The sequence below is a fragment of the Stegastes partitus genome, unplaced genomic scaffold, assembly GCF_000690725.1.
Source record: "Stegastes partitus isolate 25-593 unplaced genomic scaffold, Stegastes_partitus-1.0.2 Scaffold763, whole genome shotgun sequence".
Taxonomy (NCBI): Eukaryota; Metazoa; Chordata; class Actinopteri; family Pomacentridae; genus Stegastes; species Stegastes partitus.
Genome location: NW_007578494.1, coordinates 236491 through 256018, shown reverse-complemented (window position 1 = coordinate 256018; position 19528 = coordinate 236491). Strand labels below are relative to the sequence as shown.

The following is a 19528-nucleotide window of genomic DNA, read 5'->3' as shown; positions in this document are numbered from 1 at the left end:
TTGTATAAATACACATTGTTTTATGTGGATTGTGTACTTCTTTTTTTTTTGTACAGTTTTTATAGTCAGCATGTAAACTAACATTTTTTTCTGTGATTTCACATATATACATATTATATAGATTTTATACTATAAACATATATTTTATTTTTTAAAATATCATATATTATCTGTATTTAATAAAAATGATTTATCATTTTTTTCAATCTCAAATTTACATATTTTTTCTTTTGTATAACATCAAATATGTGCAAAATATGTTTGTTTTTTTTGTTGTTGACCAGAATACACCAAAAAAATAAATAAATAAATAAATAATCTAAAATATTATTTAAAGAATTACATTACCGTAATTTCTGGACTATTGAGCACACCTGAATATGAGCCACACCCACTAATTTTAAAAAGAAAAAGAATAAAAGTACATATATGAGCTGTCTATAAGCTGCAGGTGTCCACGTTGTAACATGAGACATTTACACAGAACGATTTTATAAATACGTACCAGAACCATGCACAAATATGAACTGTAGCTGCTTTTTTCCTAAACAGCAGCTTGTTAAAAAAACAAAAAATACAGCAGCCTACCAGGAAAAATCATTGATCTTCATCTTCCTCCTGAAAACCACTAAACTCGTCTTCTTCAGTGTCGGAATTGAACAGCTTCAGAATCACTTCTTCACACACTTCCTCAGTCTCTCTGTCGTTGTCGCTCTCAATGTCACTTTCATCTCGAAGCAAATTCGTACAAATCCATACATTAGTTGCATCATTGTTTAAGCCACAGTGTTCAAAGCGTGTGAAAAAAGTAGCGGCTTATAGTCCAGAAATCACAGGACTATCTGTCAAAACACTGATTTTTGACGGAGACATTATTCACAGTTTTGGCATATATTTTTTGATGAACATAATTTTTTTTTCACTACCTTTCATTTGTAAGATTAATGAAACAGAAAAAATCGATCTACAACTTCATTCTGTTGTTTTACAGTGAAGTCAGTCTTTGAAATTGTGTGAACTACGTTATTTCAGTTACTTATTGTTATAATTGATTGTGTAAATTACTGAAAATGTGTATCTTAAATGCACTTATGTAGCACCTTTCTACCTTAGTGGTACTTAAAGCCTTTTCTCTTACATTTTGTTTCTCATTCACCCAGTCACACACACATTCACACACCAATGGCCACAGAGCTGCAAGCTGCCTGCCATTGGTTCAAGTTCAGCGTCTTGCCCAAGGACACTGTAGGGGATCGAACCACCAATCTTCAGTCGAAAACCCGCTCTGTCACCTGAGCCACAGCCGCCTTTAGTTTCCGTTCAGCTGAATCATTAAACTAGTTCTTGGCAAACTCAGCAGACGCTGGTTTGCAGATTTGAGAGACTTGGACTCAACAGGGCCTGATGAGCAATAACCATAATTCTAAAATGAATTTAAATTGTACTGGCAGCCAACAGAGAGAAACCAGCGCAGGAGTGATTAGAAAACGGGCTGCAGATCCTTAACAGATTATAATGAGTTACAATAACCAAGTCATGAGGTAAAAAAAAAAGCATTTTCAAAAGATGAAATATGCAGCATCCTTGAGCTGAAGCGAACTCGCTGCACATGCTTCTGAATGTAAACGCAGAAAGCGGGAGTCAAATGCGACCTGCATTCTTAGAATACGGCTTTACATTAGAGGATAAAGATCCTCGGAGGAATAAAGATCATCGCTCACGCTGTCAGAAACACAAATATCCACGAACCTGAACACGGGAGCAGCTGGCTGGGAAGCAGAGACCCAGGTCACGCAGGCGTTGGTGGCAGCGCTATAAAGTGACAACGTGATTTAAGTCCTGTGTCGACGTAAGGTCTGTTATCTACGGCCGCTAACAGGGCCGCGGCGATACGCTCCGACAGCCGGTGACTGCAGCTCAGGAGGTAGAGCTGATAACAGGGAGGTTCAACTTCCAGCCGCACTGCGCAATTACATGAATTGTACGTGTAAGTGGCTTTTAAACGCATCTACATCGAGGACTTTTCATCTTCAAGGCTCCTGTTGGACACTGAATTGGCAGTTTCTTGTTATTAGTGGTGATATTCAGCTCTCTGAAAGGCAACGACGGGACGGACACGACTCGAAATGAGGTCGAGGGTCAGTCATCGACACACGCTTCTCTTTGTCTGAGATCAAACGTCGCAAACAAAGACAAGCTCGACCGTCCAAATCCCGCTTCTCTGTTTATTATGTTAATGATGGGCTGTGACAGAGTTTGGAACAAAGCCTTTACAGATTTATCTACATCCTAAAAGAAACTCATTATTTTATTCTTCCCCAAAGAGTCATGAAACTTGTTTGTTTGCTTTCTGAGGTGTTACCGGAGCTGCTTTGTTGTCACCACCATCCATTTTTTTAATTCCTCCCCCTCCACCTCCCCCCAAGCTCCTCGATTTCCTTTGAGGAATACGTCGCGCAACAATAGACATCGACTGTGTTCCAAATCCAGACTACAAGCCAATTTGGAGCGTTTTCTGAGTTTGTTTATGAGCTGGAAATACGCCAACATTAAGTGCTCTGAAAAAAGTCTGCATGCATTTTAAAAAAGTGCCTGATTTTGTCAGTGTGAGCCAGAAAAATCATGAGAAACAAAAAACCAGTTTGGATAACATTTTTAATTTCTCTTTGTGAAGTTTTAATTGAATTCAAAGATGCAGCTTGATTGGCGTCGACTGTATAATTACGATCGAACAAAGCGTGAACGTTCTGGTATAAAAACTAGAGTCTGTTTGCCTAAAAACGGGATCAAGCAAACAACCTCAGAAGATTTGAGCAAATTTGAATTGTACCTAACAACAAAATCCACTGGCAGGTTTTAAAGACATGCGGTTCTTTTTAAGAATTGCCAAAATTACCCCGTTTATCAGCTGTACTGTCTGCACTTTCCAATGGTTCTCTGACGACACATCAACAGAAAAAAATTAAGCAAATCAAAGTTTAAAATTGTAATATTTCATCAGAATCACTTTATATGTCTGATTTTTTAAAAATCTGGCAAAAAAAATAAACTGTTTGCTGCAACCAGACAAGTTCTGCACTCTTCAGAGACTTTTCGGCTGAACTGCAGGCAGTGTTCACACAAACATGGTGGGAACGTTTGTCCAGCGTTGGTAACACCTGTGGGCATTTTTTTTTTTAAATAATCAAACAAACTCAGCTTTCATTTTTTATAATTAATGGCGTTATAAATGGAGCTTCGCGTTAGTTCAGACAGGCACGGAGTCAGGCGGTCACATGGCCCCTCCTGTCCAATCGTCATCGCTAAAGTCCAGCCCACCCACTTAGCGTGCTTTATAACTGAGGCAGCGTTCATTCATTCTGCCCGCTTCACGCTCACCACATCGCTGCTACTCCAGCCTCTGCAGTTCATCAAATCTCCTCCTCCACCTTTTAAAAACAGTTCAGTCTCATATAACCCCGGTGTTTCCCATATCGTGGGACTGCAGGTTGCAGATGGTTCATTATTGTACCTTGAACTATGTAATCTAGATTCTGTAAGTGAAGACTATTTAGTTGGTCTCGTGTTCATACCGTATTTGAAAAGTTGTAAATTGTAAATTCATGGCTCTGCGGGGGTTTGTGATCTCAGGGATTATCTGTGTCATGCTTCCAGAGCATCACGAGCAGAGTCACCGCCAAACTAAATGTATGTGATCTCAAATAAANCCCTAAGTCGGCTGGGATAGGCTCCAGCCCCCCCGCGACCCTAATGAGGATTAAGCGGTGTATAGAAAATGGATGGATGGATGGATAATCAAACAAACTCCGCTTTCATTTTTTTTATAATTAATGCCGTTATAAATGGAGCTTCGCGTTAGTTCAGACAGGCACGGAGTCAGGAGGTCACATGGCCCCTCCTGGCCAATCGTCATCGCTGAAGTCCAGTCCGCCCACTTAGCTGCTTTATAACTGAGGCAGCGCTCATTCATTCTGCCCGCTTCACCACATCGCTGCTACTCCAGCCTCTGCAGATCGTCAAATCTCCTCCTCCACCTTTTAAAAACAGTTCAATCTCATATAACCCCGGTGTTTCCCATATCGTGGGATTGTAGGTTGCAGATGGTTCATTATTGTACCTTGAACTATGTAATCTAGATTCTGTAAGTGAAGACTATTTAGTTAGTCTCCTGTTCTCGTGTTCATACCGTATTTGAAAAATTGTAAATTGTAAATTCATGGCTCTTCGGGGGTTTGTGATCTCAGGGATTATCTGTGTCATGCTTCCAGAGCATCACGAGCAGAGTCACCGCCAAACTAAATGTATGTGATCTCAAATAAATGGTTAAAATCTGACAAAGTGTCCTGTCTGAACCATTTTTGAGTTCTCTCTCCTTCTAGTCATGCTTGTGCTGTTTCCATAGAGGTGCAGGACTTCACACTGCAGTGAAAAATCAGCACACAGTGAGTAAAAATGTAAGAGGGGCAAAGAAAAAAACCTGCCTGGGATTCAGAGGGTTAAATATGTAAAGCACAGCTGCATAGATTTTGCATTTGTAAGTTTCTTGGCTTGTTATTGTCTTTAATAACACTCTGTGGTCCTGCTCTCTGCCTCTATTTCACCTCCTCCTGACTTAAACTAGCCTGATGGTCTTTACTGTCGTCTCATTTATATGATCATAACCCCTCTTCTAATTCTCCTCCAGTTTAATTTCCTCAGCTCCGTCCAGAAATGACGGAGCTTCCTGACACGCCGTCTGAATTACTGGCTGAGAGATGGTTACACGGTCTGCTGGTGAATCACTCAGTGCCGACGCTGCGTTCCTCTTGATCAAGTAAGCAAGTCGAAGCCGAGGCGTCTCCTCGGCTGCTTGCGGCAAACTGGGTAATTAGAGTTGTGTTCGATCACTGTTCCATCTACGCCCGGGCTGATGATTATCCCTGCACCATGCAGCAGGCGCTGACAGTAAACCAGTGAACACGCGCACAAATTACAGGGTAAAGGCAGACGAGCTGCTGCAGAGAAAGTGTTCTGGGAGTGAGTTACACCGCTGTGGTCTTTGAGACACAATAAACGCATTTCACACGGATAAGCAAAGAAAGTAAATTGACAAAGTTTATTCCTACCTTGCATGGGTAAGCAAGTGGTATCACAGTCTACTAGCTCAACATAATGACAGCAGTTACTCACTGCTCTGCCTCTGATTACATTAAATGTGTTGCTGCTGTCTTTCAGGCTAATTTAAAGCGGTAACCATGGACACTCCTCAACACCTAAATATATGCAGTCAAGTTTGAGACAACAACAAAAAAAAACAGGCGCAGACACAAGCGTATGGACGAACCTCTCTGGCAGCAGCATTATGTCCTGTAATGAGATTCTTCCCTCCCTAATCCCACGCCTCTATCTGTGCTTTGTGGGCCTTTCGGAACGGCTGAGCCAAGCCGAACACGGACGCTCGACATGAAATTCAGCGTTAACCCCGCCGTCCTGAATGAAAGCGAGACAATGGAGCCCAAATGGAAAGGATGCTACGCCTATTACCGAACATGTTAATCCTCTTAAGAAGTTGAGAGGTCTTGATGACATGCGGGAGAGGCAGGAGTATACGGAGCTGTGGGGAAATGAGCAGCGACTACTGTGAGAAATGAGGTTCACCCTAAACAATAGCAGGCCTCCCAGCCTCGCTCTCCAGTCATTAACCTGCGACTCTCTTCGGGGAATTGACAGAGAAAAGGAACAACCGAGCGAGCGTGTCTTTAAATTGCATCGTGCAGGTTAACGTCCGGCAAACAATGACGATAAATCTCCCAAAACATTTTCACTGATCTGCAGCTTGAACCGGGTTGCTGCCAAGACGCTGTCAGAGAAGTTGTGAGACCAGCTGCTTCCAGGGTGTTTAGAAAGACTGCCAGAATCATGTTACCTCATTAACCAGATTTTCCCCAGACCAGCATTTGGCTTATGTCTATAACCCAGGCAGCGCATCCTTCTGAGGCTCCTCGTAAGAGCTCATTTAAAAAAATGGCCTCCGGTGCCGTGTAGAACCTCTTTAGAGGCAAAGCGAAGCAACTCACTTTGATGAAGCCTCATGAAAGGAAGGATATAAAATGAAAAAAAAAAAAAAAGCCACGAAGCAATGAGCAGACCGTCGTTATGAGCAGAGCCGTGGATGTCAGAGAGGATTGCGTCTGTCGAGAGTGATGAGCTGCCAGAAGAGAAACAGGATGAGCGCAGTTTGACTCACCTGTCTTTTCCCGTCTCCTTCTTGAAGACCATGTCGCAGTAGTTCATCCGGTCCTCCGTGGTGACGTAGATGCGAGCATTGGGGTAGTTTTCGGACGCCTGTCGCAGCATGTTGTACACGATGCCCTTCCCGTCCTTCCTCATGTTTCGCAGAGGCCCCCACACCACGTACACGGTGTCGTTGCCCTGGCCGAAGAAGTACTGGGGCTTCTGCAGCAGCAGGGGGACGCTGGTGTGCGACACCACCCTCAGAGTGGTCCGGTGGCCCACGTCGCGCTCGAATCCCCGCGTCGGCGCGTTGTTCATCCGCCAGATGCAGGGCGAGCGGTCGATCTGCGGGCCGGCGGCCTGGCCGAGCATCTGGCCGGAGCTGGACACGATGCTGCACAGCTCACAGTGGAGCTTCAGGGGCTGCAGAGGAGAACAAAACCCAGGTACAAGAATATTTAACCAACTCTGAAGCTAAAGTCTGCTGTTGTTTCTTGATTTTCTGCTTCCTACAGGGACATGAGAGGTTAGATTTGAGGGTCAGCAACAGAAAAGGCTCTCAGTCTTCACCAAAACTTTACACAGGTAAAACCCTCTTGTGTTTTTTTACCTTGTTAACATGCACATATGCTGTTTTTAATACGCTAGAAGACATGATGAGTGAAACAAGCAGCCATGGTGGAGCATTTCCACTTGAAAGCTGGATTCAAACATCCAGGATTTCACAAACCTGAAGAACCAATCCTGTATCACTATTCTTCTTTAGAATCAGCTTCTGGTTCAAACACGTATGACGGATTTACTCAAATATCCCGACTTAGCATTGTGTAGCATTTATGTAACTTTTATGTAACATTTTCAATTAGTTTCACTAAATAATTGATTCATTGACTTACTAAGAGCACATCTCTTGTTGAACATAGCTTGCAAATGCTAACTGTAAACATGTAGGAAGTATTATGATGAAATGTGTCATGGCAGCTACAAACTAAATACACAAACCATCAAACATGGTGGCCTGCAAGGTGGCTCTGTGGTTAACAACGTCCAGTCACAGCTAGAAGATCCCCGGTTTACATCCCAGTGAGGACACCTGGGATCTTTCTGCATGGAGTTTGATTGTTCCCAAGGTCCAAAAAGAGTTTAATTGGTGATTCCAAATTGTCCGTAGGTGTGAATGTGAGTGTGCTTGGTTGTCTGTCTCTAAGTGTAGCCCTGTGATAGACTGGTTACCTGTCCAGGTGAACCTGCCTTCACCCTGAGTCAGCTGGGATAGACTCCAGCCCCCCATGACCCTAGTGAGGATTAAGCGGTGTATAGATGATGGATGGATGGATAAAACATGGCAAACAAATGGTGAAAAAGGTAAAATAATGGTTTGGTTTCAGTGATCGAGGCACACTAGCAAACTTACCAAAGTGACTAAAAGCTGATTATAAGATGTCATAAAAGTTTTGGTTTTAAAGACCTCCTCCAGTAAAAGTTTCTCACCCTGCTAACGTGCACATATGGTGTTTTTTTCAAAATGTTAAACGACACATCATGAGCCAAAAAAAGCACCATAGCTGAGCATTTCTTCCTTAAAGCTGAAGCTTACTATTGACATTCTCAAAAACACAGATTCAGACTTCCAGCAGCTGTCAGCATCTCTCTGCCTCCACCTTCTCTCTGACCAGGTGTGTCTCAGGCAGGACGTCTCCACCAGCCTCCTCCTCTCTTCTCATTTTGCCTATTAAGACAATCAGCCGTGGGCCACTTCTTCTTAGGAACATGGTAACAGGCAAATGGATGAGACTGACTGAGCCAGTTTCAAACACAACTGCTCACAAAACAGCATAATGTCTGTTATACATTTGCACAAATGCAAATTATAACAGTCTCAAAAACGGTTGTATATCTGATTTTTGTTTGGAGCCCTGAGGACAATGTTATTATGCAGATAGCAAGTAAAGATCCAAGTTTGTGAACTTGAACAAATGACCATAATACCATTATAGTAATAGACAGTTAGACATGAACAATCCGTCTTCTTTGTTTGGGATTCATGTAAAAAAAAAAGCATCTTTGGATTTAAAACAGAAGTTTAGTTTCAAATAAGTGTCTAGTTTATTTTATTTTGTCACTAAATTGTGTGATTTATGTTTAGAAAGAAAAGAATCTTCATTTTTCTTCTCTAACTTGTGAAAAATGATCAACAGTAGGAAGACAAAAAAATCACATTAAGACCTTGGCTTTTATAAAGTTTGTCTCGTTCTTTTACTTTGACATCATGTAATTAAATTAGTTATTTTTTAATCCTGAATAAGTGGTTTTGTTCTGAGATATACTGCAGTCGATGTTTCATCTTATAATCGTGATATACTTTATATGTGTTCAATAACAATATTAAAGTGAAGTTTTGGCAAGAGGCTCGTGTGGTCAGAACATTAAATAAAATGCATTTGGTAATTATTAATAATAAAAATATAAAAAAACACCCATCAGAGTTTTACTGGCCTCTATAATTTTCTTTTATTTGAAGTCACACTGGCCCAGAACTAACATAGATTAAGTTAATTGAATTTGGGACCTGAGAGGTTATAGCTGCGACAGTGCAGAGCGGAGAGGCAAGGAAGTGGCATCATTTGTCTTACTGTATATTTTTTTATACATCTTATTATACTTCAGTGGAGCAGCAAGGATTTGTAATGTATCTTCAATAAGAGCTCTTAGCTTCGCTCTGCCAGGAGGGGGAAGAAAGCCCTGTCTGAATCAGAAATGGGAGATTTAACTAATTGGAGCTAATATGCTTGGTTTGTTTTGATGAGATTAAACTTACTTAAGTGAATGAAAGCAAGACAAAGTTAGAAAAGAAAAAGCACTGTGTCATGACTAAGCTCCGTTCATCATTTGCTTAATGGAGAATAACTGTAATGTCACTGGTTTGAATACAAATTGTGTTTTTGCTGCAGCCTGACAGCGAACGTAAACTCTCTCTTGCGTGTTCTGCGTTTAATCAACAACCGAGGGGAGTTTTAGTGAGCGAACAGGATCCCACGAGGCGGCCCTGCAAATTCTTTGACACCAACTTAAACTCATTGCTGTGTTTACGCAAGATCAACACAAAAACAGTGCAGATTTTCCTTCTTTTAACACATAATTCTTGCATAAATGACTCCAGCTGAGCTTTTTTTTCTGCCATGTATGGATTCAATCATGGGTTAAGAAATGATCTCTGGACCCGGGCTGGTAACTCTCCATTTGTTGGCTGGTTGAGACACACATCAGCGCGGCCTTGAGCTGTCAGCAGCTCGTCCATCACGGCGTTCTCCCCACGCAGCCCGGCTCATAACTCCATCACGCCTTTCAGCACACACAGATTGGCCGGGCTCCGTGGGGAACACTGGCTGGCTAACTGCATGTGACACATACGGGGTTGCACGAGTGGAAACCTGCTGCCGAGGAGCCCCTGAGCAAAGCTTTTAACCTGCTGCAGAGCTGCTCAGTTGCAAAAAGCAGCCGACTGGGACATAACTCCAACTATATAAAGCAGAAAACTGATTAAAAGAGCGCTTTCCTGCAGTAAAAAGAATAAAAACAGCCACGTGAGAGTTTTACAGCCACACAAATATAAATAAACAGCAGTGAACATTATTGCTTCCCTTAACAGGAAGTGTGTAAAACCTCATCCAGGAGCTAAAAACCCTACACTTCTATTAAGCATGTGCTGGAATCCAGCTCCCAGCAAACCCCTGAATTTACGTCCTGTAAATCAATAAAAAGTTATGGCCTCCTCAGCTGTGATTCATGTTTCAGTTTCATGTCCACGGCGGCGTCGTTTGAGCGTAGCGTGCAGTAATCGCAAACAGAGTGCACTTTTATAATCCCAATAATTCTGGCGCTCTGATAAGAACAAAATCTACTCTGCAAAGCCTCAGATTTGAATGCATGAGTGTGTTAAAAAATAAAAGAGGGTTATTTAGAAAAGCAGCCTTAATGCCGCGGACACAGCTATCATTAAATTGTAGCACTGGGGTGTGAACTTAACCTTGACGTTCATTAAGATGCTCTGAACACGATTAATTAATAAGCAATAATTATTACATTAACATGCCAGGTATCTCAGTGTAAGACGCCTCCCTGGGACCTGGAAGTCCTTCTGCTTAAAAATTAATTGATTAGCTTTAGCTGTCTGTGTGGAGGAAACTGATTAATTCCAAATGCTCCTCTGAGGGAACTCGCATTGTACTAGCACTAAACTTCTAAATATTAGTTCATTCTTTCATTTATTGTAAATGCCTGCAAAAATTAATGACACATTAGCAAATGTTAGCATGCTAACAGGCTAAACTGAGGTCGTAAACATTACTGCTGCTAGCATTGTCACTGCAAGCGTGCTAGCATTTAGCCTGAAGCTTCACAGAGCTGCTAGCACGGTGCTCGACTCTTTGTCTTGATCTTGTGTTTTTGGTTTTAAACTTTTAAAGCATTTTAAACCAGGAGTGAGACTTAACAATGAACATCACCAGCTAAACGTTGAAGCACACAAATAGGGTTTGTGTGGAGGAGTGTTATGACCTTTGTGTTGTGTTGTGAATTAATTCCCTTAGAAATTTTCTCCTTTTATTGTCTTTTAAAACTGAATCGTGGTCAACTTAATTTGGCTTTTTTTTTTTTTTTTTTAAAGATTTTACAAAATAAGTCATGTATGTTCACTTTGACACGAAAGAGTCTTCTTTTCAGGGTTAACTGATACGGTTACTTTAGGGCTGATGTCAATACCAGTTATAAGTGGTTGTGGGGATCAATAACTAATATTTGGAACCAATATACATTTGCAAAAAAATGAAAACTCCAACACAAAACTTTGCTGCAATGCCTTATTTGTTTATGTTTTGCATATGTTAAATTTTAAAAAAGTAACTTTTCAACATTTAACCTTCAGTGTTGATTGGCTGTCACTTGATTTGTGGAACCAATCAGATAAAGCTGTGGGTGGGACATAACTCCAGATGACAGAGTGACTACAGACAGACAGCTAAAGTAATTTATTATATCAAGAACCTGTCAATAAATACTAATAACAGATCGGATTCTATTTTACACCCAGTTAGAGACAGGTAACTGAAATGTCGCTCAGTGAAAAAACTAACAAATGACGTAAGTCCCTCGTTAATCTAATATGAACAGTAAACATCACTAACTCTGAAACATATATTACACGTGTGCATGTGTCAAGAAAACCAACTTTACTTAGATTAACAAAGGTTTGGTAGGAACTTTCTAAAGAAGGAAAGGCACGCACATCCCCGAGGCCCACTGGGTTGGGTGCTGGATCACAAAATGTCAAGAATGAGAAAAGAAGAGAAGAACGATCCGCACACCAAAAACAGGCTCCCTTATACAATTTATTGGCGTGACGTTTCGAGCAAAATGCTTTTCCTCAGACTGCTAACCATTAGACTGAGGCCGCCATCTTAAGTACCCATAGTGCACAGCATTCATCACGTGGTACATTGGCAGGTAAACAGTACTTTGAAATGTATGCAATCATGTATAGAAAAATATTTTTACAAAAAATGAATGAATAAACATATGTGAGAAAAAATATACATATATGTGAGAAAAAAATATATATATTTTTTATTTTTTTTTGGTGTGCGGATCGTTCTTTTCTTCTTTTCTCATTGGTAGGAACATTCAACAAACCATTTAACCTTCTAAATCTGTTATTTTCAATGGAGATGACCTCCTGTTCACATAGATGCTTTTGATCAAACAGAGCTGCACGTTTCCGTCCTTCAAACAGATGTCTAACTAGTTAAAACCGGTTTTAACACTTCAACCCAGTTTCTGTTTTTTGAAACCAGCGAGTAGCTAATAATAGCTTAGAGAGGACTTTATGAATACAATAATAAGAGTTATATGACCAGCAGTTGCCACACAGTCCAGAACCAGAGGACACCTCATCAACATTATCCACAATGATCCCGAAATAGAAGCACTTTCACATCGTGTCGGCCGTTGTGCACTTTTCAAAGGGCCCGACTTCAGAATGTTGAGGTCCAAATGAAAATATTGAATTTCTTTCTCGGCCGGCAATAGACCAGAGGCATGAATGTAAAGTGCCACAAGACAAATGTTTTCTATTTCTCCTGAAGAGCAGAGCAGGAACAATTTATCACACCTGCAGACAGACTCAATCAAATGAGGAAAATAAGGCTCACCGTTCCCGTGCTGCCGGGTTATGCATTATATATGCTTGCAAGAGGTTTATAACACCTCAAATGACACCTCGCTGCGGATGGTGCAAGATTGCCTTACTGTCCAGGAGAAATATTACTGCTTCTTAAGGTGTTGCTGTGTGCTTAACGGAGGCTGACAGCTCGCACAGCCGGCCTTCACTCCGGACGTTATCACTTACGACACGCGGCACAGGAGTATCACCTTGACCAGACCTTCCCAATTGTGTCCATCTTTTGCCAGAAAATTTCAGGAGCACGCAAACCACTTCTGACACTCGTGTTCGGGCCAATCGCTGCCCTTTTCTCTTTCACTACAGAGAGCTCAGGAGTGGGGCGGAATCCGAGCCAAAAAGAGGCCTAAATCTGCAGAAGCTGCCAGTCTTTACCCTGATTTGCATAAATCTCCACGGGGAGAGGGCAGTGATTTAAGCAGGCTTGTCTGGAGGCAGAAGGAGGAGCACACGTAGAGATTGCTGTAAGGCGTGATTGCCTCTGGGCCCGTGTTGTGTGGATGAAACTCTCCGGAGGCAGAGGATGACGCCCCACATTAATCTGCCAATATCAGCCCCGCAGAATATAAGGCATCCACTTCTCGTGAAGGACCAACGCATCCATTGCAACTCCAGATCTAGACTCCAAACTGAAAGCAGAACGAGTGAATCCTTCATTCCCCCGTCAGCCGGAAATGTTGCATGCGGCTCTGCTCGCAAAATATCCGATTTTGTTGTACGGCTCCACCAGTATGAGCACAGTTTGAGCAGGCTGCCTCCCCAAACAACAAACACACAGCTTGGTTTTTACATTTTGATGTGGTGGGAATTAAAAGGCTTTGATATTTCAATTTCCATAAATTGTGCGGGGAATATACAGCACAGAGCTGTTTGAAGGCAGAAGAATGGGATCACGGACATGGGTGTTTGGAGTTACAAAGAAATAATGCACACGAGAGACATCAAACAGCCGTTTTCAGATCCATCAAAGAGAACCTGATATAATGAATTAAGAAAATCCTTAAGGAGGTGCAGCGCTTGCAGAGTGTAACTGAATGCGCCGTCATTACGGAGGTGAAGTTGTGTGGTGACGGGTTAATGCTAATGGATGTATGCATCATAAAAGAAAAGGTTGCTCGTGTGTGACGCAAGTTGTGACACCCACAATGTAATATGACAAATGTAAAAAAAAACATAGCACGAGAAGCTGCTGCTTCATCTGGAGACTGCAGCGGAGACGTGATTCACAAAGTAAGATGTATGTGAGGAAAAAAGAAAACATCCTTCACAGTTCACAAAATGTACTCTGCAGACTGTTGAATACATTAAAGCTCATTGATTAAACTCCTACAAACTCAAGTCTGTGCATCAAAGTCGCTTTTTTTTTTAAAGTTTTGTCCATGAAAATAATCTTTTCCTTCCATGGCTCAGATGTGACTTCACACTGCTATTCCTGTGCAGACTTATAAAGCAGCGCTGTTTCTTTAAACCCACCCTGCAGCTCGAGCACACCAGCTCACACTGTAAAGCTACTACGCAACGGCAACTTGTAATGTTGGAGAAAAATAATGACACAGAATTGGTTCCTTAAGTTTGTTACATATGAAACCTTGGCAGTCTGAATCTGCATTTTCAAGTTTTGTCATCAGTACCATAGACTGTATAAAAGATGGACGTAGCAACCGGCCCTGAAAAATGAAGCCAACCCGGAAGTGTCAAAAACCTGCAATATCACTACGTCCACTAGCTGCTGGCTCCACAAAGCCCTGGCTCCCATAGACTGGAATTGGAAAAGAAGTGATCACAGATCATGAAATATTGCATTCCTACAGCTCAGGATTTTTTTAAAATTAGTTTTCATGGTCAAGTCCAGAGATCAGGTGGCCAATCTGAAAATAAATCAATATTGAATTTTTAAAAAATCGTCAACATTTTGCGGGGCAAGGGGCGTGGCTGGCTTGATTGACAGTTGGCAGCGACCATACAGACGAAGCGAGCAGAAGGCGGTAAATGTGGGCGGGCAGAGAGGGCCCGCCTCTCAATCCGTCTGACCAATCGCTGCTCCTATGGCTCCGCCCCCCTCCGACGATTTTTGCGTCACTGGCTCCAAAAATCCAAGATGTCAACCAGGAAGTAGCAAAACCCTGGCTTCATTTTCTCAGTGCAGAAACCAACGGGTGACGTCACGGTAGCTACGTCCATCTTTTATACAGTCTATGGTCAGTACTCTGCAGTTTTAAGGTGGAAATGCTCATTTATGGTGTTGACTACTTATTTCACTCATGATGTGTCTTCTAGCGTGTAAAAAACGTCATATGAACAAACCAACCCAGCAAAACTTATAGGCTTAAGGATCCTTTAATCTAAGCTTTAAGTCTCTTTGTTAAGCTTCCTAGTGTGAACTTGAACCCTGACATGAGACCATTTTTTACCTTTTATTTGTCAACTTTTTTGGTTTTATGTATTTAATTTTCAGATTTTAGCTGTAATGTTGTATTTAATCACATACCTACTACATATTACATTTAGCCTTCGCAAACCACATTCAACAAGAGCAAGTTTTCTCCGTACAATTAAACGTTTTGTCTACTTAGCCAACCAGGTGACGGCCTCCGTAAATTGCCACTTATTTACAACGACAAATTCAAGTAACTTATGATGACTTTTGCACTGCTTCATTTGTTTTCCCACTTGCGCACCAGACAACAAGCTGTAAATACAACGCTGTCATATTACTCCTAATTGAGTCGACACAGCCAACTTGCTGGCAAACAGGTGCTATTAACACATCCAGCAGACACGGAACAAGATTAGCATTGATTTGGAGTCAATGTGCAGGCAAAGTAATCAGTCTGTTGTTAGCTCCAGTTTGGTCCTCGCCAACTCCTGAAGGGAATTTAACACTTTTTAGCTGCTAAATGTTCCACTATGTTAACTAAGTTTTGTTGGGCAGCAGAAAGTCGGTTTATGGAAACTTTTTCACTGAACATGTGAGAGCTGTGGGTCACAAAAAAAAAAAAACACAAAATAATGAGGCGAAACACTTTGGAGAGAGAAAATTCTCAGTGGGTTTGTTAACATTAGTTTGAAACTGCACACAGTTACTGGATAATAAAACTGCCATCTCACACTCAGCTTTGGAGATGACAATTTCAAGAAGTTGTTTCTGATAGCGAGCGTCTTTGCTGGTACGTGTTGGTCGCTCACCTCCTGTTTGGGGATGCTGACGTAGCCCAGGTGAGGTTTGAAGGCCTTGTACGGCTGCTTGGAGAACATCCAGTGGCTGCTGAACGTCTGGCCGAACACCGGCTGCAGGAGGAAGTAGGGCTTCTCCGAGTAGTTCACCACGACCACGAAGAGCGAGACGGCCACGATCAGACTGGTGGCGATCAGCGACTTCCTCTGTGGACGGACAGAGAACGAGTTCACGACAAGTCCGACTAGTGCACAATCAGACAGAAAATCCAAAATGCGGTCTTTTCGGTGGTTTGACTGGTTAACAGAGGCCTTTGCAGTTCCTTCACAAATACTGCATAAAACAACAATAATTACACACAAGCAAATGTACAATCTAAAATAAGACAGAAGAGACTTTAGTACACATTAAAACACAAACTGTACATGTAAAGGTGCAGCATCATTTACGCAATTGTGCTTTTGGGAGGAAGTAATACATGGAGCTTAATGGAAAAAGCATCTTCAACATTTAGTATCACTGAGCTGAAAGGAGGCAGCGCAGTGAAAACTATTTAAACCAACAGTGGCGTGATGTTTTTCAGCAAAGTTCAATGTTTCAAAAAACTGTAAAATCAAATCTTCAGCTTTATTTGTTTGTATTTTATGGAGAATCAAAGTGGCAGGTTTAACTCCAGTTTTTTAGTTAACAGAAAAAACAAAAAAATCAATGTTTTATGGTTACTAATATATAGAAAATATATTAGAATATAACACAATAAACGCACTGCATTGATCAGACACATTTTTTTCAGAATTTTGTTAATGGGTTATTCCATCTCCAAATCATCAAAGGCCTTCAATCATAAACTCTTGATATTTAAAATTAGAATTGGATGAGAGAAAACTGAGAATTCCCGGCTTTTATCTTGAATCGGTCCTGACATATTTGTTTAAACATAGCCTCAACTTTCAATATACGGAAAAGTGTGTGTATATTAGGTTGAGTGGTCATTTAAAAAAATAAATAAATAAAAAAAATCTCTCTAATAGTAAATAGTCTGCACTTACATAGCGCTTCTCTACCTTGGTGCTACTCAAAGCGCTTTATAAAGTTTCTCATTCACCCATTCATACACCAATGACGACAGAGCTGCCATGCAAGGTGCTGCCTGCCATTGGAGCAACTTCAGGTTCAGTGTCGTGCCCGAGGACACTTGGAGTGTGGAGGGGCGGAGGATCCAACCACCGACCTTGCAATCAGAGGACAACCTGCTCCACCACCTGAGCCACAGCCGACCCCAGTATTTCATATGTCAAGCTAAAACTTCTTCATAAACATCCGTATACACATAGCCATATTTTCTGAGCAGAAATACTTAGAAAAACCTGATGATCTGAGATGAAATGACGTATTTCTTCGATTTCGTCGGCTGTTTTCATATCCAGTCCTACACGTCGCCTCACAAGGACACAGTCTGCTTGTTTTACTGTCTGACAGTAACCACGGTAACCATCCAAACAGGTGATTTAATTGTGTTTTAGAAATCATCTCAGTTCATATCAGGATTACATCTATACTAAAACACTTTTTTTGCGTTGAGTCGTAGGACCCTTTTGGAAATGCTGCTGATCCCATTTCAGTTTAAAAACTCTTATTCTGGATGGGTAGAAACTGACAATTTTCATTACTTTCTCGGGCCTTAACTGTCACTGTGTGCTGTTCTCAGATTCATTAGGCTTGACTGCCAGTAGTTAATTCAACCTGGATAAATTACATCCGCTGCTTGAATGGTTTAGTGATGCAGCATTTCCAGAACCCCCCAAAAAAAGCCCAACTACAAGCTGCGGTGTCAGAAAATGTACACTCTAAAGAAGAAAATGACACGAATGTGGCCTATAAATACACATTTGAGGTTAATTTCAACAAACAAGTTCATCAAAACTCTGAGAGAAGCTTAGTTTTTATGATACATGTGACAGTTTTAGACAATCTAAAGCTATAAATATATATTCACAGTCTTTCTGAGTAAAAACCCAAACAGGACAAGTGAGAATTCATAACAGTGCATCTCACGAGTCGCAATTCGATTTCCAGAGTCCTTGTTCTGCGAGAAGATACTTCCTGAGCAGCAGAGCAACTTTACAATACAAAGACAGTGTTTAATTCAATCACTATATTTTCGATCCAAGGCCGATGACTCACAGTAACCTCTTCCCTTCACTTCAAATGTATCGGCAACGGAAAGATCTCTCTGAAGTCGTCCTTCTCCTTAGATAGTCAATTTGCAGAGATTAACACTTAATCTCTGCTCGTTGACACAGTTTCTTTCTGATGCGATCGACTCGTCACGCTTTCAAACAGCTCAGTCGGCTCTTGGCAAACTGTCATCTGTGTTTTAGCAGCAGCAGAGCTCGAGGAATAGAAGCCATTAGGTCCGACGGTTTGGTCCAGACTGAAATTATGATCGATGCATTTCCAAGAAATTATATACAGATATTCGCTGTCCCCAGAGGATAAATCCTAGTAACTGTGATTTGTCGTTTAGTGCCACCACCAGAACAAAAAGTGAAATATGTTGGCAACTAAAGGATGAACTGGCAATACTTTTGTGAACAGACATTCATGGTCCCCACAGGATAAATCCACCCTACTTTGGCTATCCCTTGGGAGGCTGAACTTTGAGGTTCGGAGTGAAATATCTCGTCAACTAAAGGATGAATGATAAAGAAATTATACATAGATATTGTACTTAACTTTGCTATCCCTAGACTTTTTATTCCATGTGAAAAAAAGTGAAATATTTTCACGACAGGACGATTTGCAAAGAAATTGTTTATGGTCTCCAGAGGATGAGTCCTCCTCACTTTGGCTATTTATTGACAGGCTGAAGTTTCTTGAACAGAATAAAATATTTTGACAACTAAATGATGCCTAGTTATGTTTGCTATCCCTAGACTTAGTTGTAGCGCCACCAGCAGATTGAAAGATGAAACATTTTGACAGCCAGAAGATAAACTGCCCCAAAAACATTTGAATAAACATGTATGGTCCCCAGATGATAAATCCTTCTTACTTTGGCTATCCCTCGAAAGGCTAAGTCCTGGTTCAAAGTAAATTTTATGACAACTTAAGTATGAATTGGCATAACATTTCTACGTACACATTGGTGGTCCCCAGAGGATGAATCCTTATCACTTTAGTTGTCCCTTGACAGGCAAAAGTTTGTTTTTCAGAGTGAAATGCCTCATCTACTGAAGGATGAATTACTATTATATTGATATTACACAAATATTTGAGGTCCCAAGAGGACAAATCCTACAGATTTTAATAATTTTTTTAACCTGCTGGTGGCTTTGGAGGAAAAATTGAATTTCTTACTGAATAATGTGAATCTCTCTTTACATAGTTGTATGTCTGGTTCAAACATTGATGGTTCCCAGATGGCATTGATATTTTAACCTTGACAGTTTTCAGATTTTTCCATTTTATTTCCAAATACCTGTAAAACAATGACATTCAGCCACAGATTTAAATTAAAATGTGATCTCCGTACTTGCTAAACATCAGCATATTAACACTGACGGCTTAGGTACTGAATGATGAGTAATTAAATAGCAAAAACATTTTACTTGTATCAAAACTGTAAAGTCAACGGGGATCATGAGCAAACTAAACCATTTGATTAATGTGATTTTTTTTGGCCTCTGAATAATTCAATGATTTACCCTCATGACTTAGAGTAATACTGTTGGGCTAAACTGCATAAACTTTATGTGCTGGAAAAAGATTTGTTTGATTGGCCTCGGTCCAACTTTTCAATACACTCCACATCCTGCCAGTATATGATATAAATATTCATCAATATGTGTTTATAGATAAATATATGGTGCTGCCACTCAACCATAGCCTTTTAGAAACGTCTT

General features: G+C 41.0%; 1 protein-coding gene across 1 annotated transcript in view; it reads right to left on the bottom strand.

Annotated features, from left to right (window-relative positions):
- st6galnac3 (ST6 (alpha-N-acetyl-neuraminyl-2,3-beta-galactosyl-1,3)-N-acetylgalactosaminide alpha-2,6-sialyltransferase 3) overlaps positions 1-19528 on the bottom strand; it is a 120388-nt gene that overhangs the window by 54293 nt on the left and 46567 nt on the right. The window contains exons 2-3 of the mRNA XM_008291805.1: positions 15635-15829; positions 6227-6636 (exon numbers count right to left, since the gene is read on the bottom strand). Of these exons, the coding sequence (XP_008290027.1) occupies positions 6227-6636; positions 15635-15829 (605 nt within the window). The remainder of the gene's footprint in view (positions 1-6226; positions 6637-15634; positions 15830-19528) is intronic.